Raw genomic sequence first — 26,734 nt, 5'->3', positions numbered from 1 at the left:
ATGCCAATAAAATCGATTAAAGGTTTAGTGTTTTACAAACAACCATTTTGTGCTTTTTGATTTTATGTTCAGAATGATTTTAATAAAGCTAATGCTTTCCTTTAACATTCTCCCTTTAAAAAATCCAAACCTTTATCGTTTTTCCTTTTATTATTAGAAATTGCCAGTTGAAGTTGTTCTAATAGGAAAATTAAAAAAAAATAAGCAATGGCTGCAATGGTTTAAATTTCATTCTCTTGTTGCTCAAGGTATTTAAATAAAGCCCTTTAAAATCTTGGTGAATTATATGCGATCATTCAGTGATTGCGGAATATTAAATTAAACTTAGATAAATCCGCATTGAAGGAGGCAGCACCCAATCCTGAATTTATTTCCCATTTTCTCTAACAGCATCACTGTGCTCCTCTCTTTGCAATGACAATGTGCCAAATCTGGGCATTTTGAAAACATTTTCCATATGCTTTAACAGGGGACTGATAGACAAAGAAGAAAAGGAGATGATCTTTTTGCTCTGAGGTATATTTTCTTTAACCTTTTTCTCTTAGACTTTCACTGATAATCATTTTAAAGCAAAAGTTTGAAATCATTTAATTCTTTTTTTTCTTTCACCTTTTTTTTCCCTGTCTTATAATTTATTCCTGAAATGAAGTTTTGGTTACAATATAATGTAAAGCTATCATTTCTGTACCTTGGCAAACAACGTTTGTTTCAAAATCTTTGATTTAGTTTCTGCTAGCTACCTTCTGTAATTGAAGATGGATTTAATTATACATTTTGTAACTTAGATCATATGGGCTGTTTGTTTGCTGCAGGATTTAATGGTGCTTTTGTGTCTAATATTTAGGGACGTTACATACAGAGGTGGTGGCTTTTCTTCAACTATAAAGATCTGCACTTTTGTCTTGGAAATGTGGATGTTAGGATGAACATGGTGTCCTGTTTTCATATAATTCTGTTCAGTCGCCAGTGTTTAGTATATTGTCTATACAGCATTGACTTGACTAATATAGATGTTTTATGTTTTAAAAGATCACAAATTAATCTTCTATTCAGTGAAATCTCAGTTTTCTTTCTTTCCCCACTTACCTATCTTTTCCCATCTGCATCATTGTCTCTTAGAGATTTTCCCCAGATGAAATGTAAAATTTTTGTTGGATATGTTTGCTGGAAATATCTCCATGTGTTTCGAGAAGGGTGTGCTTGTGATCCTTGGTTTGGGTGATGTTAAGTGTGAATACATGTGCTGAGGGGGTTGGGGGTGCGGTAGTGGTAAGTGATAAAGAGTCCTTATTAATTTGCATAAGAGCTGTAGAAGTGCTTGTGAAGTTAGTGAAGTGCTATTGTTTCGGGAGAGTCCCATCTGATTTTGTTTATAAACACTGGACTGGTTGCCTAGAGGGAAAGGAGGTCACAGCACTGTCTGAGCCCTGACCCCAGAAAGGCCATAGGGTGTCTGACTTTTCTCTCTCCCCCTTCCCCCATTCCTTCTCCACTCCCTTAATTCTTCTTCGCTCAGACCCTCTATAACTCCTCCCTTTTCCCCATTCCAAACCTTACCTGTGCCTAACTTTACATAATAATGACTGCCCCCCCACAACACACGTTGACCAGGTCAGTACCACCAAGGGAAAAAAAAAAGGGTAAAACAGATATACTGCCAATAAAAACCAAAGAGGACTTTAGTTAGAAAACGAGAAACGTACAGAAATACAGAAGTACAGATAAAGACTGGGATCAAGATGGGGGCATTTTTAAGGCAAATAAAAGACCACAAAGGAGATAAGAACCAGGTAGGGAAGAGGAAAGAATCAGTGAACGACAATTTAACTGCCCACAAATGCTGCACACACATACACACTTAAAATGTCTTTCCTTTTTGAATTTCATTTCATCGAGCTCATGCTCACCATCAAAGAGAGTGTCCATTCTGGAAGTTATGTCATATCTTAACCTTAACGTTCCCCCCCCTCCCCGCTTTGTGAGTTCTCAAGAAAAAGATACTTTTTTCATGATAATGAAATCTGGCACTCTTCCACATTATTTCTTGAATTACTTCACTGTAAATACAATGTGTTTGTGACACCATCCCGAATAAACCCTGTACTTTCCGATTCACTGACAACTTCACGTCTCCCCTTTACACACACACATCCGTACCTCCCCACTCACAAAATGACAGACATTCGTATCAAGTTTAAGTGTGTTTTGGAAAGGAGTTGCTGAGTTAAAAATGTTAGTTAACAGACTGCCTTTGTTAAATAGCCCCCGGGTGCAGAAGACCCAACAAAAAGAGGGGAGGAGGAGGGGGGCTGAGGATCTGAAAGTGTCTGTGGTGATATAAAGGGTTCCTAACGCTGAAATCTTGTAATACCTCGTTTCAAACTGAGCTCATCTATAGACCCCGGAGGCGCGGTCAAAAGACTGGGAACCTTTTCCCCTTGGGCTGGGCTTGGTCTTGAGCTGGCGGGACGTGAGGGAGAGGGAGGTGGGGTATTTGTTACTGAATTGGTGAGGGCAGGGCGGGGGAATCCGGGAACAGACAGCGGAGGGCTCCTTAAAGCGACTGTAAAGCCCCGAGTGTCCGCGGCACAGATTTAGGGAATAAAATACGCCGAGGAAAAGTCTAAAAGTGGAAATTATCTTTTGTCTCAGAATTAATTACTCCTTGCTTCCAACACTCAACACCTAACCACCTGGCATTCCTTTTTGGTTCTCCCTCAATTGGGCGCTCGGTTCAGGGTCCGAGTGCCCCGGAATGGGCTTGGCTCGGCTGGGGTAGCCCTGGAAAGTGTAGAAGAGGGTGTAGGGAAAGTTCTTGGTGCGGCAGGGAAACCTCTGCTCCTTTCACTTTGAAATAAAAAGTAGCCAAACCTTCCTTGAGGGCGGCGGCGGGTTCGCACAGAGTTTAGGGACAGCAGAATGGGGGCGGGGGGGGGGGGGGACAGGGTCAAAGGTTGACGGCAAGGGGTCCTCAGAGACCCGAGAGGAGCAGCTGGGTTTCCTGGAGCGAGGGGTCGAGAAGGAAGCTTCCAGGGGCCGGGGTGCAGCCGGGGCGAGCCGGGCAGATCGCGCCCTCGCCCGGGAGCAGCCCGCGGGCTGGGCTCGGGCTCGCCCGCCTCGCCGCGCCCCTGCCCGCGGCGCCGCGCTCCGCGCCTCCGGGCCCACCCCCACGCAGACCCGCAGCGGCTTCTCCCCAGCTACCCTCCTCGCGCGGGCGCGCTCCAAGGCCGAGCCTGGGAGGAAACTCTTGACTCCGTGCTAGTCCCTCTCTGCCCCATCCCCTCAGCCCATTAACCCCCGACCCTCACCCCAGCTTCTCTTCTTAGGAAAGCGGTGAAAGAGGATGAGAAAGAGATGATTAAAAAGAACACACACAGGCTGGGGGGGGGGGGGGATACTCGCTAGCAGAGGGATTGCAAAAGTGGGCGAGCGCTCCTCTTGCAAATCCTCCTTCCTTTTGTTTTCTTACTTAGAATTCAATAACTGCTCCCCCCCCAACACACACAGGAGAGAGAGAGGGAGAGGGAGAGAGAGAGAGAGAGGAGAGATTTTCCAAGAAAAGACAGGGATGTATTTTCCAAGACAAGAGAGAGATGGGGGTGTAGAGAAGAAATAGCCACCAAATTTTTAAAATGGTTTTCCTGACTTGACGTTTGGTGTTTTGACATTAATGACATTAATGTTATTGATGATGTTTCAGGGAGAAAAAGGCAAAAGAAATAAAGGAGAACTTGAAAACGAAATGATCATCATTTCCCTATTCTTCCATGCCAGAAATAGACCCCTTTCTTCACCTGAGCCTGAAACAGACTTATTGTTCTCAGGTGTTTCCTTCATCATACACATTTACCCATCTGAAATCGCAGGAAATGGTTTTTCCATCAGCGAGCTTGTACATGGAGCCCTCTCCCGCAAAGGGCTTGATCTTTTCTGATTTGAACCTGAAAGTCTCCCTGCCTTCATTTCCCCTCAGTCTTTTTAAAAGCCCCCACCCCCTTCCCCAACACACACCTCAAATAGTTTTTTAAAGCTAGAATTTTTGCTCTCTGGGGTGTTTTTCTGTAAACAGCAATGCTACATAAACACCCTCTTCACTTGGCAAGTTACAGAGAATTAAAATTTTACCACCGTGGACATGTATGTTTCTTAAAGCACATGGATAAACTCAACTGAGGCACAGCAATGATACAGTGGCTGTATAAAGATTGTAAACAAAGTAACTTAAAAATCTTAGAAAGCCATACACTTTGAGCAGATTTCTTCCCAAAAAAGTTTAAAATAGAATGGAGTCTTCGGAGAGGTAGATGATTTTCTTTCTGTTAAGGTTTAGTAGCCCTGTTTTATACTATACTGGTACATACATCGACTTCAGATTCCTAAGGTGGTGATTTGCTTCCCCCCCCCCCCCCTTAATAAAGACCATATCTAGGTTTTATTCTCTACTCCAAGCCTTTGGACTTTCATTGTAACCTTAGCCAGCTGCTGTAGGCAACCAGCTTTTCTGATTTGGGCCTAGGTCTGCTCTTTTGAGGACTATGCTTTTATCCTCCCAGGTGTTTTGTTTGGTTTTTAATGCCATTTGCATCAGTTCTAGGATTTTCCAAATGTTCCCTGATAACACAAGTTTCAGGGCCAGAAAGATGTGTATTTGCAGCTTCTGTTGTCCTGCGATAAACCTTTTTGTTGGTATTTGGTAGATTTGGTGCTTAAGGCCTAAGACAAGGTTTTGAAGCAGATCCTGGTGATCCAGAACTTCAAAGACCTGTCAGCTTAAAGGCAGTTGACACCTCACCTGTCCAGGAAGCTGGACATTACAAGTATTTCTTGTTTTTAGATTGTTTAGTTTGAATTAGTTAGAATTCTCTAGAATTCCTATTTTTGAAATATTACATAGATGGTGTCTACTTGTGACCTATAGTGTAGCAGTATATCAAGATGCTATCTGAGTAGCAAGAGATAGTGTGAACACACACACACACATATATATATATATATATATATTCCATATTCAGATATTCAGTAGGGGGTATTTAAAAGTATGTCTATTCCTAGTTTTAGTTAATTATCTTTTAATGAAAGTGTCACTCATATTCACATCTGTAATATTGGAAAGAGATAATTAGATTTTCAAATGAGAATCAGCCACCTTAAATTTTGCACCAGAAAATACCAAGTATATTTCATTCTAATGAGATCTGTAGTGGGGTTTTAAAATTCATCATAACGTGCTTCAAGAAAGATAATTCAACAGACTTGCAAGATGAAAGGTTTTTTTTTTCCCCTAAGTCTTCTTAAAGCTATTACATTGAACTTAAGCAATTCTGATAAAATATTCAAAAATATTACATAAAGGCTAGAACCATATCCCCACTATCACCCTTGCACCCATCACTTATTCTCATTTGAAAGTTTACTTTGACTCAACTAACCACTTGTGTCAGCCATGCCATGGGTCTTCTCTCCTGCCTGTGCAAGCGAAAGATCCGTGTTTAAATAGGTGCTTATGGACCCAGAGTGCAATTCTTCCTTCGAAATAGGCTGGGCCAGGCGGTGTTTGCACACTGCCAGGCACCCTTTATTTACATACATCTGCATATTTGCTCCGTCCCCGCATTTCTCCATTAAAATGCGTTCTTGTATGCAACAATAAATTAGGCAGAGGGGGAAAAAAAATCTCTTCATTCCTCTAATAGTCTCCTTAAAGCTCCCTAGTAAACAAATCTTTGGTCCGATAATAATTACTTTGCTTCATTAAAATAAAAAGAAAAATTCGACTGGTTAAAGGGCATTGCTTTGGGGGTATTTATGTTTTATTTTCTCTCCCTTTTTGCTGAAGAGAGAGAGAGAGAGAGAGAGAGAGTGTGTGTGTGTGTGTGTGTATGTGGTTGTGTGTGCGTGTGTGTGTGTCTAATGAAGTTTGGGAGTCGTGCGCGCAGGGGCGCGTGGGGTGCGAGCCCCGGAGATCCCCATCTCCTGCCCTCTCCGCGGTCGCAGCGTCCCGGGCTCCCGCCGCAGCGCTCCCAGCCTTGGAAGCCGCGAGGCTCCCGGGCTGCTCCGAGTCCGGGCTGCGCGTCATTTGCAGTCTGGGGAATGTTGATCACCTCACTAATTACACCTCTCTCTCCCCCCTCTCCCTCTCCCTCTCCCTCACTCTCCTCTCTCATTCCCAGAGTGCATATCGGGAATAGACACACAAAGACATGCGCACTCAACTTAATCAGCCATTTTTTTAAACAGGGCTAAAACGATAATAATTAGCAGAATAAAGACATATCGGATTTTCATTTCCTTTCCTCCTTTTCCCAACCCCTTCACAACCAAACAGCGAGACCGCGGTCGGCACATGCTTTAACTCCTCCCGGACCCCCGAGGACCGCTCCATGCCCCCCACTTTCTGCTTCAGCGTTTTTATTTTCACCCAATAAAGTTCGAGGATTATTTTTTTATTTTTTTTATTTTTTTTTAAATGAACCCTCTCGTTTTACTTGGATGTGATCAGCTGTAAGTAAAATAAAAGCAAAACAAAAAAGAGGCGAAGATCGAGTAGGAACTGCAGGGGAAATGGAAAGTAAGTTTTTTCTTTAACTTTTATTGAGTAGTTTGTGTTAAATTTAGGTCGAGTATCGATTATCTTTCCAGCCTGATCTTGCACAATCTTTGATATTTCGCTCCCTCTCTCCCTCTCCGCCTCTCTCCCTCTCTGCCCCTAGCTCGCTCGCTCTCGCTCGCTCTCGCACACATCCCCTCATCCCGACCATCTCTTCCGCTCTGCCCCCCTTTTCTATCTCTTTCCCCCTTTTTTTGGCTCAAGGATTTGCTCCGCTGAAAGAGGGAGGGGGCACTGAGGGACCTGATTTTCCACTTTCTTTGCGGGGGCTGCGTTTTGGAGGATTTAACTTTTGGATTGAAGTGGCGGATCATTCACGTTTCGTCGAGCAGTTTTCTCTCCTTTTCCCTGTCTTTTCGGGTTCTGTCTCCACCGCGAGCCTGTGGCGTTCTCGTGGCGCGGGGAAGCTGTCAGCTCCGCAGCGGCGCGGGCACTGCCAGGGGTCCCCGGTCGCCCCGCGCCCCCACACCCCAGTCGGGATGACCCCTTCTCTGCACTCATTCTCGGGAAGTTTGGACGTTGGTCGGTGGGGCTTGAAGCCCCTCTCTCCCTGTTTTACACCCCCCGCCCCCGTTATTCAGCCTTTTTTTTTCTTCCTCCTCTTACCACCCCCACCCTTTCCTCTCTCAAGTTCCCCGAAGGGCGCTTAGTGCGCGGGACTGGCGGCGGACGGGGGATCTGTACGCCTTGGGCGGGGGGAGGGGGGGTGTTCCAAGAGGTCGGGGCGCGAGCAGGGGCTGGGCAGCAGGTAGGCAGCCGCCGGCCCGAGCGGGCAGCGGGCACAGCCGAGGGCTGCTCCCGGCGGCGCGGGCGGCGCGGACTCGAGTGCTGGCGAACGGAAGGCAGGTCCGTTAGGAGGCGGGAACGCCGGGCCTTGGGGCCAGGGACCCGGGAGGCGGCTGCGGCTCTCGCCAGGCGCTTTCGCTGCTGGTTGTGCGTTAGACTAGTGGATAGATGCCAGCGGCTTGGGGTCAAGAATCTTTCCTTTCCTTTTGGCAGAGGGCAAAGGGTGTGTGTGTGTGTGTGTGTGTGTGTGTGTGTGTGTGTGTGTGTGTAGGGGGGAGGCTGTGGCCGGCTCTGAGAACTGATTTATTCCCTGTCCCCCCTCCCCAAAGAGGTTCCATGTCTGCAAAACGAACTTCACCTTCTTCGCCTCTCTCCGCATCAAGTGCGCCTTCCGGCCGGGAGCAGCTAAGGGAAGAGGGGCTGGAATGCGTCGGGTCTCGCCTTCCTTCTACTTCTAGTTCACTCCCTCCTCCCCCCATTCTTTCTGATCTTTTCTATCAGAAAATAATAATAAAATTTCTCATGGAATTGTATAAAGTTTCTTGCCGATGCCCAAGTTACTAAGGGTTTCCCATCCTGGCCCCCTTCCCCCACAGAAGACGGTGCACTGGTTTGTATTTCTTTTGTTACCTGTGATCCGGGCGGGGGGCTCCTTTCGCGGCTCGGGCTGGGGTCCGGCCCAGAGAGGAGGCTCCAGCGGGCGCCTTTGGCCGCGACTCCTCACTTCCGCGCGGTTCTGGTGAGATCTTAGCTACCGTTCGGTGAGACACCCTCCTTGTAGGTACCAAAGGTTCAGATCGCAAACACGGACCCCCCCCACCCCGACCCCTACACACACATACGTACACACACTCAACACGTACAGACACACACACATTTTCCCTGCCCCCCCACCTCCAGCCCCAACCTTGCCTTTCCCCTCCCCCTTCCAAAAAAAAAAAAAAAAAAAAGCACATACACAACAACAACAACCCCCCCAAACCAAACAAAAACCCAAAGACAAGTTCTTTGGCGGAAGATGGTGGATTGACACTGACTCAGACAGAGGCAGGTTCACCAGGAAATCTGGCGGTCCCGATTTCTGACAGTTGCATTTCCTCTCCTTGAGTCCTTACCCCCCCCCTTTTTTAATAACTCTGTTCCATGTTTAATCAAGGATCATGTAGATGGCAAAAGGAGAGACAGAGAGGAGAGAGAGGAGAGAGGAAGAGAGAGAGGAGAGAGAGACACGAGACAGAAGGAGGGTTCTTTTTTTTTTTTTTTTTTTTTTTTTTTTTTTTATTGTGTTCTCCTGGATTTTCAGTGGCTTGATCCCTATAAACGTGGAGTGGTTAAAGCTCATATGTAGTATTATATTTTTAGTTGGGTGGATGGATGGAAGAGTCAGGGAGAGGCTGCGGCTGCCGCTGCCTTTTCGGGTGTTGCTTAGATTAAGGCTGAGACTTGGCTGCGATTGGGACGCGACAGTGACACGGGCATCGATCGCTTCCATTGAGAGCAATGCAAAAACACAGCCCGGGTATGTAACACTCTCGGTGCCATCAACATTTGTTTTACTTTATATTTACTGGCAAAACTGACAGAGCAAGCTCAGACTTTCTTTCTCTCTTTCTCTCTTCTCTTTTCTAACTGAAGAATTAAAAACAATTGTATATAGAAGTTGTTGGAAATGATGGTTTAAATACAACAGAAAGGAGATATTTGGAATTATTTCACTACCTCTGTTACTGATTGTGTTTTAGAGTTTTTTTTTTTTCTCCACAAAGGAGCATATTATAGAAAATGAAGGTTTTTCTTTTTTCCTTCCTCTTCTTAAAAAAAGAAAATCCTTAAGGGAATATTTGATAGTTTTCAGTGTTTGCGGTTTCAATCAGCAGGAAGGCACACAAAAATAAAAGATGGCTAGCCAGCTGTTTTAACCTCTTGCACCTGGCTTCAGTGTGGGGATCATAGGTTTATAGAGTTATTTTTTTAAATGGTTTTAATATTTATGGCATAAACTGAGGAGAGAGCATCACTGTGTATTTATTCAATAGCTGGTTGCTTTTGGATTTAAAAAAGTAAACTCATATTTAAGTGTTTTCTTTTTTATGGCAGTGAAGATAGAACCAATGAAATATGGGTGAAATACCATAAATCTGAAAAGTGAGATGTACCTAAGGAACAAAGAAAGGTCAGGTAAACCAGCTGTGTAAGTCAAAGCAATAGCACCAACTGTGGGGTTAGGACAGGGAGAGTGAGTGGGCTGTGGGTCTAGGAAGTGAAAGTTGCCACTGAAAGTTAAAAATGAAGGAAACATGGTTCAGGTCTATTGTAATCTTTCACAGTTTTTAGGAAATGAGCCCAAATCTGTTCATTAATTTTGACCTAGTTGGATTATTTTTAAAGATGCTGCACCAGCAAAGGAAGCATAAAGGATGCTGAGAAAATCGCTGTTTAATATTGCAGAATTTACTGCTTTCATTCTGACCATGAGCCTAAATTTACACAATGAAATTTGATTATCTCTAATAACAATATTAGATCCTCCACTGGATGGATGAGAATTGAGGTGGTTTTGTTGATTGCAAGGGTTTAATGTTGCATTTCAGAATCTGATGTGGTTTGGCCTCCCTTCCATTAACTGGAAAACCCCTGAGGTTTTACAATTATTTCTTAAAGATAATACATTTAAGATTGCATTGGTAGGCTGAAGAAAAGTCATAAAGGCAAGAAGGGAAGCCCTTAATAACTCTTGAGATTCAGACATGTTCAGCAGTTAGATTGGCTCTGACTTCACCAAGGGTCGACAATGTGTCATTTCCACGAAGCCAAATTGCCCTCTGCCTATATGATATTAATGTGCAAATCAATATTTCAGGGATTAAATTTCCCTTCTTCATTTTTTATGGTTTCTACCTCAATAAGTCTCAAGTCTATTAGAAGAGGCTGGATGATTTAAAATCTTTCACTGCAGAATGGCTTGTCGTAGTCTTGTTTCACAGACGAAAATTTTAGGATTTTCGTTATAAAGACTAAGGGCATCCTAAAGAAGTTGTGAGGTAGTAGAGAGACATGCTCAATAGCATAAAGCCCTCGTTCGATTAAGAGCTAAGGGGTATTGGAAATATAATATATATGTTTATGCAATATAGACACACACACATTCTGCTGCTTTAAAAATATTATGTTAATCACCTATTGATTTATTTCAAAATCAATGGAAGTTCCTTTCTTATTAGTGATTTGTTCAGCATTCTTGAGGACTGTGTTAATTTCCTTAAAGAGTATGCATGGATTGGCTTGGTGTGGAAGTATTTGGGAGGGCTTTTCATTTAGCAATATTTCCCTAAGAAATATTTCTAGAAACCATTGTTTTTGAGAGTAATAATCAAGTGTTGTCATGTGCATACGTTGTTGTCGTAGCTATCATTGCATTCTGTGGCTGAATGATTTAGCTGATATCTGTTACTGGAGGCCTTCTCCAATTCATTTTACATTTATTTCTAGTACTAAGTAGGCACAATGTTTCTTTTAACCCTCTTGGAGAAACACATTTGTAAAAGAAAATATGTGATTTGATTGGAAATAATACAAAGCAGAAATTTGGGAGGTCAAAATAAAAGATTGTGACTTTATCACATAATCTTGGGAAGGCCTACTGTCTATCATTTGGTGGTGGTTTATAGTCTAAAACCATCTGGACCAAGTTCCGCACAGCTGCACGAATTTCATATGTGATAGAACATTTTTTCCATTCAGTGTGAAATGTTCCTTCCTAAAAAACGTACACCAGACTCGCTTAATTTAGTCTGTTAAAAGAAATGCACATGAAAAAGGACAAAAGGCTCTTTAATCTCTGCAAGCTGTTTGTTTTTCTTCAAGATTCCTGTCTGTTTGGGTTTGAAAAGTCATGTTTATTGAGGGGATGATTCTGAGGTGTGACACTAAAATAATATATGATTTTTGGACTGGTGGCCATGCTCCTGCTTAATTTGCAGAACTACTTTTTATGCCTGTCAAAACATAGAGTTAATCTATCCTTATTTACAATTAATCTCAATAAAATTAATCTTAACTATGCTTTATTCAGTGGCTTAAAATATCTAATTATATTCAATTAACTGCTGTCATAGTAATTAACATTGCTTAATTGCCTCTGCATATATTTATGTAAAGCTCATTAGGTGCTGATGCTCCCTTTTCCCTTTCTATTTGCTATTTTTGCTGTTGTCAAACCATTTTCATCTCCCAAGGTCCCACAATGTCAGTGAGAGCAAATTCTTAACATTTTCTTGAAATGAATGTTATTGCTTTTCTATGAGAAGATATTCATTATAAGTCTTTAAAGACTAATCCCCCCCTCCCTAATACACACCCTGGTTTTCCCTCATCCTGGTCCCTACCACACTCACAAAATATTTTCTGTCATTGTTGCTAGAAATATGAGAAGCCAGGTTAAGCTTTGTGTTTATAAATGAGGAGCCTTTCTGTGTCTGCCTAGGGGCTGTACCTACAGGCAGAGTTTTTATCCTCTAAGACCATTCTAAGGGTTAAAGAGTTGGCCAAGGTTCAAACTGAAAAGCGCCCAGGGAAAGTGCATGTGAATATGTACAAGTTTCATGTAATTAGTGCTTAATTATATTAACATATGCAAATTGTCAACTTAGGAGCTTGTTGAGCTGGCAAAGATCAGCTAGGCACAATTGCTGTATTGTTCTGAAACAATAATGGATTTCAAGTTGGATTGTGGAAACACATAACTAGCTATCTAATTTAACTCATACCATGGTGAAATTTCATTAGTCTCCATGGAGACTGGTTTAATTGTGCTGACTAATGTTCTGGGCTGCAGAATGTCCTAAAAAGAAAGCGTTGTTTGCCTAATCCACCTTACAATGACACTTGTTTGTACATGTTTCCCTTGTGTGGGAATTTGCATATGCAAATAAATAGTTTCTCTGCCCCATTTGTCATGGCTGTTCATTACCCATGAAGAGGACATTGTTACTAGGCTGTTACTGAGTCTCCCAAGACAGGATAGTGTCAACCAGTCCAACTACATTCTTTCATAATTTGTTTCTGATTAATAGACCAGAGTGAGTCTCAGTCTCTTTGGGCATCTGCAAAAGGAAGGTCAGTTCTGTCACAGAAAAGAGTTTCTGCAGTATACTGGGCGACTTTTTCTTCTTCTGATCATTCTCCTTTTTCCATTCATTGGTTAACACCATCATATTTAAAATAATGTATTCTTGTTCTAAGAATGCCTCTACTAATAATCTCTAGTTTCCTAAAGCTAAAAGATAGGAAAAGAAAGGGGATTCTGTTATTGGAATATTAATCCTGTTTTTGACAGAAAGGTAAACTGATATAATTGCTTTTCAGTTGAAGGAATGGGGGTTTATACAAGTGTGAAAGCATCGGAAAAGGATTAGCATTTTTTTGCATAATGAAAAGCTCTGTTGAATAGGGTTCTGAATGGCTGACTGAATGACTAAGATGAAAGGAAGATGAAAATGCAGGCCCCTCTTTTTTTATGCCCATGCTCTGCTCTCTCTAAAGTTATGTTTGTCCAAGACTTGAGAAAACAAGCAGGGGCTCAGATTTCAGCAACTTATAAGATGCCCTGAGTTTTCATCATCACCGGGAAGCAATATGTATGACAATAGTGCAGCTAGAGGATGATAAACAGAGGCTTGTATGCAGAAGAGTTTTCAGAAACATGCTAGGCTAGCCAAATATTGACTATTGGGTATCGAGAATTCCCAGCACTTTGCTGTCAAAAACGGTTATTTCAGAGGAGGCCAAGAGTACGGTGTGGATATTTAATTTAGTTAACGATGGAATATATGGTATTCCTCTGCCCCCCCTCCCCCATAGGCTATAAATAGTTGTCTCAGTTGGTGGAACACTTCTTTTGGGAAAGAGTTGTGTATCCTGACTTTTGGCAATGTTAAGTGTGCTAAGTGGCCCATCAGCTTTTGTGGTTGGGAAGGGTTAGTCAAAGAGAATACAGTTATTTTTCTTAGGATTTAATTCAACCTTATGTTGCTTTGTAGGTGTATTGTGCATTTCATTTTGAGATCAGTCTTTTACAAAGTGTCTGAGTATTGTATGTTCATTTTTGGAGACATCGGCAGTAAGGTTTTTTCTTGTCACTAGTTAGAGCTGTAACTGGTTACCAGTTGACAACATGGTCAGGCTCTCAATGATGTTTCTTCAACCATAACTAGGGGAGTTAAAATACCCTAAGTGTTAAGACACTTTCAAAGGTGGGAATTGATTCTTTTGTACATATGTAAATCAAATGCAGTGTGGGTAATTATTTACAGTATACTTTTTAAACAATCTCTTTCCAGTCTGAGGTCACAACAGATGAGCCCCTAAAGGCTGCCCAGAGCAGGATTGAAAGATTCCACCAGATATTAACCTAACTTGTTTTGTTCCTAGAGTGTAGAACTTCTGTTTGCCTCATCACTTTCGCAGTTCAGTTTCTGAGGTGCTATTAAGAATGTTACATGGAAACTTGGGAAATCAGAAGTGTTTTCACGTAAATTAAAGTATAAGGGTTGCCTCTTGAGTACAGAATATTGTAAAGGAAAAGTGTTTGATCTTGGTTATATAAAGTCACCAAAATTCTTTACTGGAGTCCTTTTAAAAATTTGTCAAGAAATTCTGGATTGTTTCAGAAACTTTTATGATTAACTTTATGATATGCTTGCAAAAAGTCTTAAAAGAACAAAAAAAAATCCACATGGAGGCTATTTTACATGCAGAAAGGCTTATTAAGGTATTTCCATAAGAAAAATGTGTTAATTTAAAAAATAAATTCATTTATATTTTAAGACATTGTTAACCAAGCACCATGTGTTGTAACTGGCAGCTTTCCAGCCACCATGGAAGTGGATCACACATGGGTTAATAGTAGCTTATGTGATGTCTGCATTCTTAGGAAATGGGCAAAAGCCCAGGGTATTCTGATATCAAGATTTTAGGAATCAGACAGAAAGCGGAATATATGTTTATATGTGAACAGATGGACACATGTGAGAACTAAAAGTGCACAGTTTCTCTTGGCACTTGTTTTAGTTATCCCTGATGATATAACCAAGATCTTAGTGCACTCGCAGTCTTTGATGGCTAAGGACGAAATGGTCTTTTAATGAGGGCTCAATGGCATTATTTTCTTGCATAAGGATTGTGCCCCTGTGATCTTACTGGATTTGATGTTCTGTTAATTCCCTGGTTTCAGAGGTTCACAAGTTGCCTTGAAAGTTTGATATAGTTTCACATTTGACATACAGTCCTCAGTCCAGGGATGGCTGCTCCTCACTCCCCTACTCTCAAAAGATTTGTGAGTAAAATAATATATTTGCCATTTTCAAGCACTTTTGAATGTATGCACACAACTTAAAAATGGCTTTGACACTAAAGTCCTATTTGCAAGCAACTTATCTCTGATATAATTAGCCACTTTAACATTCTAGAAATTGAAAAAATAAACAGCATTGAAGAATTTGGGTGGCTTGACTTGGTTAATATGTCATAATGCCCTGATGGTCCAAGACAAGTCCTGAGTAGGTGTTTTAGTCGTTCAGGTCAGGAGTTCATACACTAGCATCATGGATGTAGATGATCGATCATTTCTCATGTTTGCTTGTCCTAAGGATACGACAGTGCACAGTTGGTAATTTCTGAATGGTGCCCACTCTAGCACATACCTCTGAAGACAAAGTTTATAGGTTCCAGTGTGTTCTAGCTATAAAAACAGAAATTGTTCTGCAAGTATTTACTCAGATCTAAATCATTTTAACCAGGGAAAATTGACTTTTGGTTAAAATATGCATTTTATAATTGTCCATAAAATTCTTTTCCTTCACTGTAAAGAAGAAAGGAAATCCTTAGCTTTAACAATGGTTAAAATATAAAAATCATATGAGCTGGTGTGTGCCACCTGGTTATACTGTTAAAAACAAAACAAAACAAAGGAGAATCTTGAAATTCATCTGCATGGAAGAATAAATTGAGGAAGCCCAATTATTTCCCAAACTACCTTAATTAAACCTGAAAGGCTTTATTAATGTGGATTCTCTAAAATACAGTTCTTAGTCCTTTTTTCCATAAGGTTAGGAATAATGCAAGTAATACCTAAATTTTCTGAGCCCACTACTTACTCGAGAACGAGTCATCTCTTTTGGTTTAGTATATACCACATAGGAGCATGTGTAGAGACATATACGCACATACCCCGACCCTTTTTCCGTGTTTGTGTCTCTCTTTCCTCTTTAGATGTACCCATAGGTGTAGCCTGTGAAATTTTCCCCCTGTAGACTAAATTCCTTTCATTTTCTGAGAACTGACCAACATGATCACAATAGAAAAAAAGCAGGTAGGTTTGTAAGGGAAACTATCAACATGCTAAAGCCTGAGAATACCCTAGAGTTAATCCAGTTTAGCCAGCTAATTGTAAAATATGAGATATTGAATTCAGGAGAAATAACCATTGAGTTACCAAGCAAGCTAAGAAAATGTCAGGACAAAACTCAGATATCCCAATTCGAGGACTAGTGGTCACACAGTTATATTGGCTGCTTGGAAAAGGGTTTACTATGTAACTGAGTATGGTGGTGGAAATAGAGAAGAAAAGGAAAATGTTGGTAATCCAACAGTGGTACTCTTTCTTGTGAGAGAGGAGTTCTCTACTACGAAAAGGGAACGAGTACAATCTGAATGGCATCTTATCACTGTGACTGTATACATATTTTTGGGTTATTTAGGAGGTCAGACTAGTTGCGTTGAATGGTCGAGAAGAGTTTATGATTCATAAAAGTACCAATGATCTCAGTCAGTTGAATTATATTCTTAATAATCATGAACATGGTTATGAAGATTAAGATTTCTATTCTATGTAGGGAAAGCAAATGAAGACAATGCTGTGATGTTGTAAAGGTAGCATAGCGCAAAGAAAGAATGACACAGTAAAAAGCAAACATTCTTTTGATTCTATTTACTTTGGATTCCTTTTTTTAAATTTGTTTTTGTTTTTTTTGTTTTTTTTTTTTTTTTTTTTTTTTTTTTTTTTGCATTTAAAGACAGGAACAGAAATTTACTACCTCCCAAGTTCTCTGAGAAGTTCTTATAGCCAAAAGAGCAAGATTGAGTACGGTATTCCTAATTCAAGTATGTGAATCTTGACTGCATTTTTAAGTGCTTGGCTTCCTTTTTAAATGAGTTTGCTTTAGCTTAGACTTTAGATATTTGAAAATCTACTCCATTTTTGACAACTCAAGGACCAGTAGAAATTGTGTTAGAGCTACTAGACACCTGAGTTAAATTCTTATTATGGATGTAATCTTTGTAAGCTTCAGTTTCCTAATTTGTATTTTAAAGTTGTTGTAGAGATTACATAACACTAAAGTGTTGTGAACATTAAAATAAGTAAATATTACAGGGCCTGATACCCTGTGTCCCCTTTTTCCTTATTTTCAGTAGCTGGTTTATGTAGTACCCAACTAAAGAGCATTTGGTCAAGCAAGTCAACATAGATCTTTTGAATAGGGATGCCTCTCTCTCTTACAACAGAAACAGAAATTAGGAAATGTGTTTGCAAAGAAGGTATATTCTTATTGACATACCTGGATGGCATCTTTGTGGCTAGTCCTTCCCTCATTATCTGCCCCTCCATCATCGTGGGTTGTTTTGGTTTCAAGGGCTTTTAGAAGTTTAATGCATTTCTGGGTCTTTTTCTAAGAAGCAAATTAGAACAGGAATAGTTCTTAAATAATTCAGAACTTGGTCTAACTACATGAACTCCAGATTCCAGACTGTCCATTATATGCAATCATAGACGATACCACAACGCTTACTTAAGTCTTGTTGACCTAGCCTGTTTGAAAGCCTTAGAATTAGAGGATTTCCCCAAACTGGATTAGATGCAATAGAAATACCTTTCCAGATTTTTGGTATTATGATATTTTGATACACAACAAAAGGAGTATGGATACTGTTACATGGCACCCTGTTGATCAAGATTTATACCAACTTAGAGAGGAGATCCAGTTATTAATAATCCAGTAATGCTGTACAACCTTTAAGTTTTCTTGAGGGATTTTATAGCCAATTTATGAGACTCCTTGGCTTATCTCTTGGAGGAGATCACAATCCTTTTTTTTTTATAATAATGCATTATTCATGGGAGGAGTACCCAAGTTCAAAGATAAGATTCATGACAAAGGTTAATAAATTTATAATACAATTTTTGGACTACCTAGAAATGAATTATTTCTGTTATGGATCTTCTTTTTTAAAATTTGTAATAATTTCCCATTGTGATACATGTAAGATGCACATTTAAAACTATTTGTATTTTTATGGGAAATGTAAGTGTACTTAGATTGTAACTTTGCAGCTTCGTATTTCATTTTTGCTTAATATGTGTGGTTCATAATCTTTGTTAAAATTTTCCTAAAAATAAAAGTGTGTGCCTCGCCCATGTTCTGGTCATTTATGAGTGGCCTGTGACTTGACAATTCACTTGAAATATACTGATGTAAAGCAAAGCATTTATTGAATACTGATAGGCTAATGATATATTTCAATGAAAGAAAAACAGTTGGCATCTAAGCATTTTTCACGATGCTTGTTTAAGTGTTTCTTCAAATAAACTTCAGCCTCCATGAGGGCAGCAACCGTATCTGTTTAATCACTGTATTGTGACAGATGTTATTGGCAAATCTTTGGTGCTCAACAAAATATCTGTTGAATGAATGAAAAAATGAATAATAGTTAACTAAAAATATAAGTAGAAGACTTCAATTTAGGGACACCTGAGTGGCTCAGTGGGTTAAGCCACTGCCTTCGGCTCAGGTCATGATCCCAGGGTCCGGGGATCGAGTCCTGCATCGGATTCCTTGCTCAGCAGGGAGCCTGCTTCTCTCTCTGCCTCTGCCTGCCACTCTGCCTACTTGTGCGCGCGCTCTCTCTCTGACAAATAAATAAATCAAATCTAAAAAAAAAAAAAAAAAAACTTCAATTTACTATTCTACCGAAATCTTCCTCTATTCTTGAAATCTAGGTACTGAAAAGAAATATACAGCCTTAAAAACATCTGGGTTTGTCTTGGAAAACTCCATAGGGAAAACTATCTTCAGTGCAATCTAAATGGGTTTTTATATTAGAACCATAGATCGCTGTAGTCAGAAGGGATATAGCATAATCATCTCGTTTAACCCATAAGGAAACTGCAACTCAGAGAAATTTCTGGGAAATATCACATAACTACAGCACCTAGTTGTTCAGCTCTAACGTGTATGTGCCCTTTAGCAAATTATTTAGCATTTTTTACCTCAGTTGGCTTAGCTGCTCCCATATCCAAAGATCCTATAATATTAATATGAGAATAATTTCTGCAATGCTGGAGATTTTTTTTTTTTTTTTGGTGGAATTTTTCCAAGCAAAGGAAGATTTTTCAGTTGGTACCATTTCTGTGATGACCACAGCACAAGCTGACTGTTCTGGGATTGTAATGTTAAGCTGCTTGAGATAGACAAGAATTGCTTGAAAGGTGAAAACTTGCAGAAAAAAATGGGGTGGGTCATTTAGTTCTTGAAATGAAGCAGGGTGCAGATTAGGAATCATTATGGTTTGCCAGAAGTCGCTAGTCATAGAAGCCTGTTTAAGTGCTCACTGTCAACAAGGAAATCATGGGCAGCACTTACAGTGGCTCACCTCTGATTTATTCATAAACCTCACACGAGCACTTGGCTTTGTTCTTGCTCTAGTAAGGGGGACTGATGCCAATAAGAACAGGAATAAAGAGCTCCTTGCATGGTCCAAGAGTGAATAGCACTTTACCTCAAAGCCTGACCTCTTTTCCTGAGGTCTGTTATGCTACTGTTGACTCTGATTGGCTGTGTGTTCTCAGAGGAAACGAGAGAATAGGTTATAACAAGTATCTACTCTGTAAACTCCATAGTATACATAACAAGAACTATGTAACTGGAACTTAGGTTCTAACTTAACCTAAAGGGTTGCGATATTCATGCTAAATGGAAAGGCTTCCTTTTCCCTTCTCCTTTGAAGTCTGAGAAGATTCACATTTAGTAATAGTTGGAAAAAATATTGCTTCCTTCTGATTGGAGAATGCAATGATCTTGGAGTAAAATGGGTTTTGATGATCCTTTTCCTCATTAAAATGAATTTAGAGACATTTAATAATATAGGAAATGAAGGGTTTAAAAATAAAATATGTACTACACTGGGATGAAAAAAAAAAGTGGGCTTGCCCGATTGATAAGCCATACTTATCTGAAAAGCTTTATCTGGGCCACTTCACCAATTATGCTCCGCTCCAGACGCCCACGTTGAGGAGACGGGACCTTTAAGAGACAGTCAGCTGGCTGGTTTGCACTGGGGCAGAGGTTGAGTAGAGTTACTTAAATCCCCAGAGCCACATTTAGTTAATGCTTGTCATCCCCCCCTCCCCGCATCCTGTCCACTTTGCCTTCCCTTTTCTCCTTTTGATGAAGTTGGTCTCTTACTACTAAAAGTGCATATATTTACACAAAAATTTCCTCAGATTTTCACAACACATTAACCCAGAAGAGCCATATTAGGAGATGGTGATGAGAGTTAATGATATATCTTTAGATAAAGCCATCCTCCCATGCAATCACATCAGAGTCATCAGCTCATTTGTCATGGCTGAAGTGAAAATGTCAGGACCAATGAGTGTATGAGTGCTGAAGGGGGCGAAAGGGCTTTTGGAGAGAGACATTTTTGTGCTGGGAGTCAGCCATGGCTTAGATTTAGCTCCAGGGAAATATTAGGATTAGCCAGCACTGTGTACAAATCCTTAGCATAACAGGGTTAGTTGGAAAGATGGAGAGGTGGGGTCATGAGGATGGGTACATTTCTAGAGTTATGCTCTAACATGCAGGCCGGAAACTATGGAAAAGAATGAGGTGACTTATCAAATTGTTTTAAGGGATGTGTTACATGCAAGCTCATTGATTTCAGCAGGATTGAAGCCATAGATTTGAATGGCTAAATATGCATATATGGCTTTTTGTTTAAATTTGGCTGCATTATAAAAGTTGTTAGATCTATCATCCAAAAGCTTTGGGGGAAGATAATATTTGAGTACACAAAGGTAAGATTCAGGCATAAAGTACTTTTGATAGTATTTTAGAGTGGAAGTTAATCATTTAAATAACAATAATGATAGTGAAATACTTGTTGCATTGTTGGATTTACACAAAACTAAGAAGCTAAACTTTCTTTACACAGACTTCATTCTGAAACTTTAATTGAAAAGTAACTTATTTTCTTTAGCTACAGAAGTTCTTATCTTTGATAGACCAATACTAGCAGATTTATTTCATTTTGAAGCCAGTGAACTGTTCTCTTTCAGATAATGTACCCATACAACCTTTTCTTGTTTAATTCTATTGATTTACAGTGTTAAAGTGAAATAATCTGATACCTGTTTCCTGCCCTTTGAAAAGTATTTGTCGTCAAAGAAGCTGATTAGTTTTTTCCCCCAGCTCTTTAGCTGTTTTAAATGTATAATTATCATTGCATGTCATTTGATAGCTGTACTAATTGCTGCTAACTATTGTCTGTTTGCACTTAATGCTGAAACCTGATCAACATCCTGCTTTGGTTGATGTTTGGTGGTAAACTTTAATTAACTCTTATTGCATTGAAGAAGAGTTCAGGCTTGGTGCTAACTAATCATTTACCTTCATTATGTCCTGACAGCTCCACTTGTTCTTGGTCCTAATAGATACACCAGTCAGTAAATAAACCTGCAAACCTCATGCCTTATAGTTGCTCCACACTGGTATTTTGCTACTTAAAGTATAAGATAATTGGGCCCAGATAATTATTTAGTTAGTTTAGTATCTCTAGTTCTGCAGACACTAATCTTAATTGCCTCTTTCATGCTGGACAATTTCATTTTAATAGAAACTGTAGATTTGAGATAACATTATTCCTTCAACATGGTTCCTATGAACATGCATCTTTTGAATCAATACAATTAAGCTTGTCTCCTGTTGGAATTCTTGTCATTATTTTTCCTGAAATACTTTTCCTGTAATGATATTGAAGTTAAAGTAATCAGGTTACCAGCAGATCATGTAAAATTCAACTCAAAATTGCTAGCTGCTTGATTTTAATTTGTCTGACATCAAGTTTGTTTGAAAAGGGATAATATGTGGGTAAACCAAGGAGCTTATAATTATGGTTGACGTTTGTTTGTTTATAATGAAATCTAATTAAAGTTCATACATTTAAAACACAAAAGTTAATTACTGAATTGCTCACTTCACTTATGGACAGCAGTCAAATTAACTTTCAGGCCAAACACATACACACACACACACACACACACACAAGGCTCTTCATAACAGAAATAAAATAACCAACTAATCTTAGTGATCAAACAGAAATTTGCCAATATTTCATCCAGAAGAAAACTTGGCATTCCACTTGTGTTCTCTATTATGTTAGTCCTATGTGGTTTTTAATATAAAATGACTTAAAATATTTACATGGGATATAAAAAGAGATGTATTTTGTAGATTCTAAGAGTATTGTATAATAAGAGGTACTTAGTAGTGATTTAAAAATTTGTTCATATAGCTTTCTTCATTAAAACTCTTTTGAAATTGGGTGAAATCATTGAAATCATTGCTCAGGGAGTAGGAATGTTTGCTGGAATTCCTGACCTGTAATTAGCTTTATGAAGATAATTATGGTAGGTTTAGCCTGCAAAGAATGACATTTTTTTTTTTTTTAAGGTAAGGACATACTCACACTTTTACACTTACTGCTACATTGGTTATGAGATCCTATTGGTGGGAATCATGAAATACAGATAATTAGCCAATTGTTTTCCCTTTTAAGTATTTGAACCAGTAGTTCAATGGTTGATTTTATACAATAGATAAAGAAGGAAAAAATACATGTACATCTTAGAATACATTGTCTTCACACTGTATGTGAGATAAATATGTGTGCAGAATGGTAAATCTTTTTGAAGCCAAATATTCTGCGGTTATATATACCTTTATAAAACCAATTAAGTTTTTTAAATGTTACTAGGTGATAATTCAAAATCATTATCAAGTAAACAGTCTTAGATTGTGTGTAAACCAGAGAGATTAATCAATTACATTTTAAAGACTAGAAATACAAACATAAAGAAACATGACAAATATGATTAAAAATCCTTGAAATGATTGATACAGTCCATGTTTTTCCAAGGAAAACTACAGGGGTCCATGTTTGAGCTTTATTTTTAGAAGTGTCATTGACTTAAACTTTCAAATATAGTAGCGATTAAGGGAGAGGAGTCTGAGAAGGGAAAATGATTCTGTCCATTATTGAGATGCTTTGCAAAATTGAGTGTAATTTACACAACCTTTTAGTATTCTCAGAAAGTATATTTATATGTATTTTAATATAACACATGATTGATTTGTAGATTAACATTTATTTAGGGAAGAAAAATGAAAAAGATCATATAGTCATTTAACTCTAATCCTACTTTGCATGTTTGAGACAAAGGGAAGATGATTAATACTTAAGTGTGGCTGGGTAACTGGCATTCAGTTGTACCTTTTTTCTTCTATAAAGAGAGGAAAAAAAGCCAGTATATTCTCATAGTATTGGCAAACAACAGCTTCCTAGTAATGCTTTAGCTGATTAGGACATCCTTACCCTTTAATGAAGCAATCACTACAAAGCCCCAATGTCAGCTGGAATACTAGCAAAATAGTATCAAAGAAAGAATCAGAAAGAGGCACTGAACATAATTATAGTTCATGTCCTTGTCTCACACCAATGCAAACTATTCATTTTCAATTAGAATGAATAAGAAAATTAGAAATCAACTAGATTGGTTAGAAGTACCAAAGTTTGTTTACAGAGTATAACTAAAGTATTGAGTCCATCTTGCTCACTGATTATGAAATTTTCCTGAAGCAAACAAATAAAATGAGTCATATAATGGTGTAATTTGGTTAAGGAGAGATTATTGATTTCTCTCTAAGGAAAAGTCGCTGGAGTTTGATTAAAGTTGTGAAGGAAACTGAGTAAAATTCCTGTTTCCCACAACCATACAAATTAAGAACTGGCAAACTGTACCTTTTCTCTTTAGTTCTCCAACACATATGTTTAATGATACGTAATTGTCACAGAAAGTCCATGTAGGGCTAGAGATGTGAGAGGGAATAAGAGAAAATGAGAGGGAAGAGGAGGAGAGGAAGAGAGAGAGAGAAGCAAGGGAGAAGACCACGAAGCGTCAATCTCAAAGGTGCTGTTTATAGAGTAGGAAATAAATCTGCATTGAATAGCTAATTTAGATTTTAATGAGGAAAATAAGGGGAAATGACTTAGTTGACTTGCACACTCATTTTTTTTTGTAAAGTTTCCTTCTTTAAAAAATTGCTTATTTTAAATGCTTCATATATTTGGTTACATCCTTCTATTCAAACTTAATTACCTTCTCCCCTTTGTCGTGACATGGGTGGAAAGTTTTTGCCGTGTCAGGAGAGGTCGTCACACATTCTTTTGCAGTTCTCTTCATTAATTCCTTCTTGCAGAAGCATTTTCTCTCGTGCTGGGAAGGTAGAAGGGTGTAACAGAAGAGCCCTGAAACATCAGCAGGAAGCTCTAAGCTGGTTAATGCAGTATAATTGTCTGGACATAGACTGGTCTTTGTTTGTGTGGTTCACTCCGAATCAGCTGTAATTAACTCCAGAGTGTTTCCAGATTGCCAGCAAAGAAAAATTACAGCTTTTCTGTTTTAAATTGTAAAGCTCACAAACATTAACTATGCAGATTGCTTTTACTTTGATATATTTCTATCCTGCAAGGAAAAAAAAAAAAAAAGCTTATTTGGCTCCCCCCATCCCTAAAAATGTGCTTTTGTTAAGTTATTTGATTTAGTGTCTATTGGAACATAATGGCTTCTTAATTGTTGGATTTGAAATCTTTTTACTTAATATTTCTTATCCTTTGATATCCTTGTCTTTACCTTCCTTCTTGCTAACTTAATGTTTTTAAAACTGCAATGGGAAAGAAGTTATGTAATCTTTTATGAAATACTAAACCTATACTAAAATAAGCAAGTTGTAGAGAAAGCTGACTAAAGAAAACCACCAGCACCAACTTAAAAGACCGAGATCAAAGATGTATTCTGACGTAAATGGTGTTTCTGCACAGGTACTATACCTGTGTTTTGATATATCAAAAGACAGACTATGAGAAAAGGGCAATTTCACTACCCTCTTCTGGTCAGCACACCACACCCTTTTAAAAGCTTCTGTACAGTAGTTTGTAATTATGAATTCCAACATGGGTAAAAATGAGGTAGCGGTGGGAGCTAATACAGCCTAGTACACAAAAGATCTGTCAGCAACTGATGCAAAAGAAAAAAAAAAAGTCCAGCCAAAAATCTTTTTTTTTTCTTTCTTCTGAATTTAACAATAAGGAATTTAAGCCTCAATGTGGCTTTAGCAACCAAAGAAAAGAAGCTCTTGGTGTCTGCATAATACCACTTTGATGGATTTTTTTCATCAGTTCTCTGTACGTGGCAACAAATAAACAAGTATAATTATACTTGTGAAGGTCTATTCATTGCTTTGTCAGGATTAGATATATGTGCCGTTTTCACACTGCGCCTCTCTTTTGTCTTTGCCTAACTCACTATGACATATTGATAGAGGATTTGGAATGGGGAAAAGGCCACAGCAGAGACAGTGATGACCTTTTGGAAACTTGATATAATTCAAGGATTTTTCTTTCTTTCTTTCTTCCTTCCTTTTTTTTTTTTTTTTTTTGTTTCTTTTTCCTATCTTTTTTCTTTTTTCTTTTTTTTTTTGGATTTGTAACTTGTTACCAAATTCTGTTGTAAGTGGATAACTTTTAACCCATTAAAATGGAGTAAATAAAGACTCAAAGTGTGAGGAGGTTGGCTGAAGAGCAGAGGAGAATAAAAACAATAGGCTAAGGGGCACATTGGTCTTCTTTCCCAGCACTTTGCAGAGTGGCTAACCTAGCATTCCTTTCCCATTATTCTGTCCTCTTGATCAGATCACGTTCTTTTTAATCATTTCACAAGCACTGTCTCACTGGACCGTAGAGGAGGGCTGGGACAATCTCAATTAAAAAAAAAAAAAAGAGGTTAAACTGGCCTCTCTGATTTTGGGTTCTAATGGGAACTCTGCTTTCTGAATGCAAAGGAATTCTTCTATTGTTCAGAAAGTACCCCCTTTCATTAGCCAGGCTCCTTGTAGGTGGGTTTGGTCATTTAGCGGAGCTGAGTTTAGGCAGCAGTGACTGCAGGAGGAAAGCAAGGCAGAACGAGCAATAAAAGTTCTTTTTCTGCATATTGTCCATTAGTTCCGAAAAAGGGATTTACATGATCAAAGTCACTGATCTTGTGAATTAGTGAGAATACCAAAAAATGTGTACACATATTCTAAGCAGACCAGCAGGTATGTATTGTTCTGAATTTAGCATTAAAATTATATTAGTTTTTCTCTTTGGGATTTTTGAGGACTTTGGTGATTTTTGAAAAATAGAATGCTTGGCAGTAGAGAATAGAAATTGGTAAAAACTAAAAAGAAAACAGCTTAAATGGTGAAGCAGTTTTTATAGTGAGTTTGCTTGTTACGCAGTCATTTTGAAATGAATTCTGTGGTTTAAGTTAAATGGTTGTCTTTGTGGTCTTTTTACTGGGACTTAAAAAACTTTAGTGTAAATTTCCTAAGTGGGTCACATTGATAAAAGAAAGATCTTGTTTGACATTGATGACAATGAAATCACTTAGCATCAAATTCAGTGTCACTGTGTACACTGATCTAAATAACTTTTTAACTGTACAGACTTAAGTGACTCCATCAAAATTCACTGGTGAACATTGCCATGGTCAGAGTCAATAGCTACAAATGTTAAAAATCAGTTAATATAAGTTAACATATTATTAGCTGTAAGGATCCAGATGGTTTTGCTATTGTTGCTTTTGGAATGAAATGTAAATTTGATTGTATGGAAGACTTATTATCTATTTGATTCAGTTTCTGATTAATGGGTAGCTTATTGAGAAGAAATTGATAGGCAATTTCCTGTAAAATTATGTCGGAGTATTGCAACAAAATGTATTCTACTGCTTTTATCTGTGATGGATTCTTTGGTTTTCGTAATTTTTTTTCACATAGCAATAATGTTACATTTTTGAAAGTTATATCTGGCTCTATTAAGATAAAATAAAAAGATAAGATCTACTTCATTAAAAGAAATATTGGGGTGATACGTTGCAAGGTCCATTCAGCATCTGGCCAAAATTATTAA

The 26,734-nt window shown here is 38.8% G+C and overlaps 2 protein-coding genes and 1 long non-coding RNA gene across 12 annotated transcripts in view; 1 reads left to right on the top strand and 2 right to left on the bottom strand.

The window, feature by feature from the left end:
- Positions 1–8,213, bottom strand: part of LOC125098148 (vegetative cell wall protein gp1-like) — a 41,231-nt gene extending 33,018 nt beyond the window's left edge. For 3 of the 5 annotated variants that reach the window (XR_007126734.1, XR_007126732.1, XR_007126733.1), the window contains exon 1: positions 8,024–8,213. Coding sequence is in view for 1 of the 5 variants with exons in the window: in XM_047726625.1 (XP_047582581.1) it covers positions 7,254–7,550; positions 7,752–7,772 (318 nt within the window). In the remaining 4 variants the exon portion in view is untranslated. Of the gene's footprint in view, positions 1–6,563; positions 7,551–7,751; positions 7,799–8,023 lie in introns of those variants that run through there. The other 2 variants (XM_047726625.1, XR_007126735.1) reach the window with 2 other exon arrangements.
- Positions 5,995–26,734, top strand: part of ZFHX4 (zinc finger homeobox 4) — a 183,218-nt gene continuing 162,478 nt past the window's right edge. For 4 of the 6 annotated variants that reach the window (XM_047726623.1, XM_047726624.1, XM_047726620.1 and 1 more), the window contains exon 1: positions 5,998–6,568. The gene's annotated coding sequence lies outside the window, so the exon portion shown is untranslated. Of the gene's footprint in view, positions 6,569–8,755; positions 8,913–26,734 lie in introns of those variants that run through there. The other 2 variants (XR_007126731.1, XM_047726622.1) reach the window with 2 other exon arrangements.
- Positions 17,933–26,734, bottom strand: part of LOC125098149 (uncharacterized) — a 21,479-nt gene continuing 12,677 nt past the window's right edge. Inside the window, exons 2-3 of the long non-coding RNA XR_007126736.1 lie at positions 23,883–23,999; positions 17,933–18,127 (exon numbers count right to left, since the gene is read on the bottom strand). This is a non-coding gene — a long non-coding RNA (uncharacterized LOC125098149). The remainder of the gene's footprint in view (positions 18,128–23,882; positions 24,000–26,734) is intronic.

The sequence above is a fragment of the Lutra lutra genome, chromosome 4 (genome assembly GCF_902655055.1).
Source record: "Lutra lutra chromosome 4, mLutLut1.2, whole genome shotgun sequence".
Classification (NCBI taxonomy): Eukaryota; Metazoa; Chordata; class Mammalia; order Carnivora; family Mustelidae; genus Lutra; species Lutra lutra.
The sequence above is the reverse complement of the archived record's forward strand: the minus strand, read 5'-3'. Positions and strand labels throughout refer to the sequence as shown.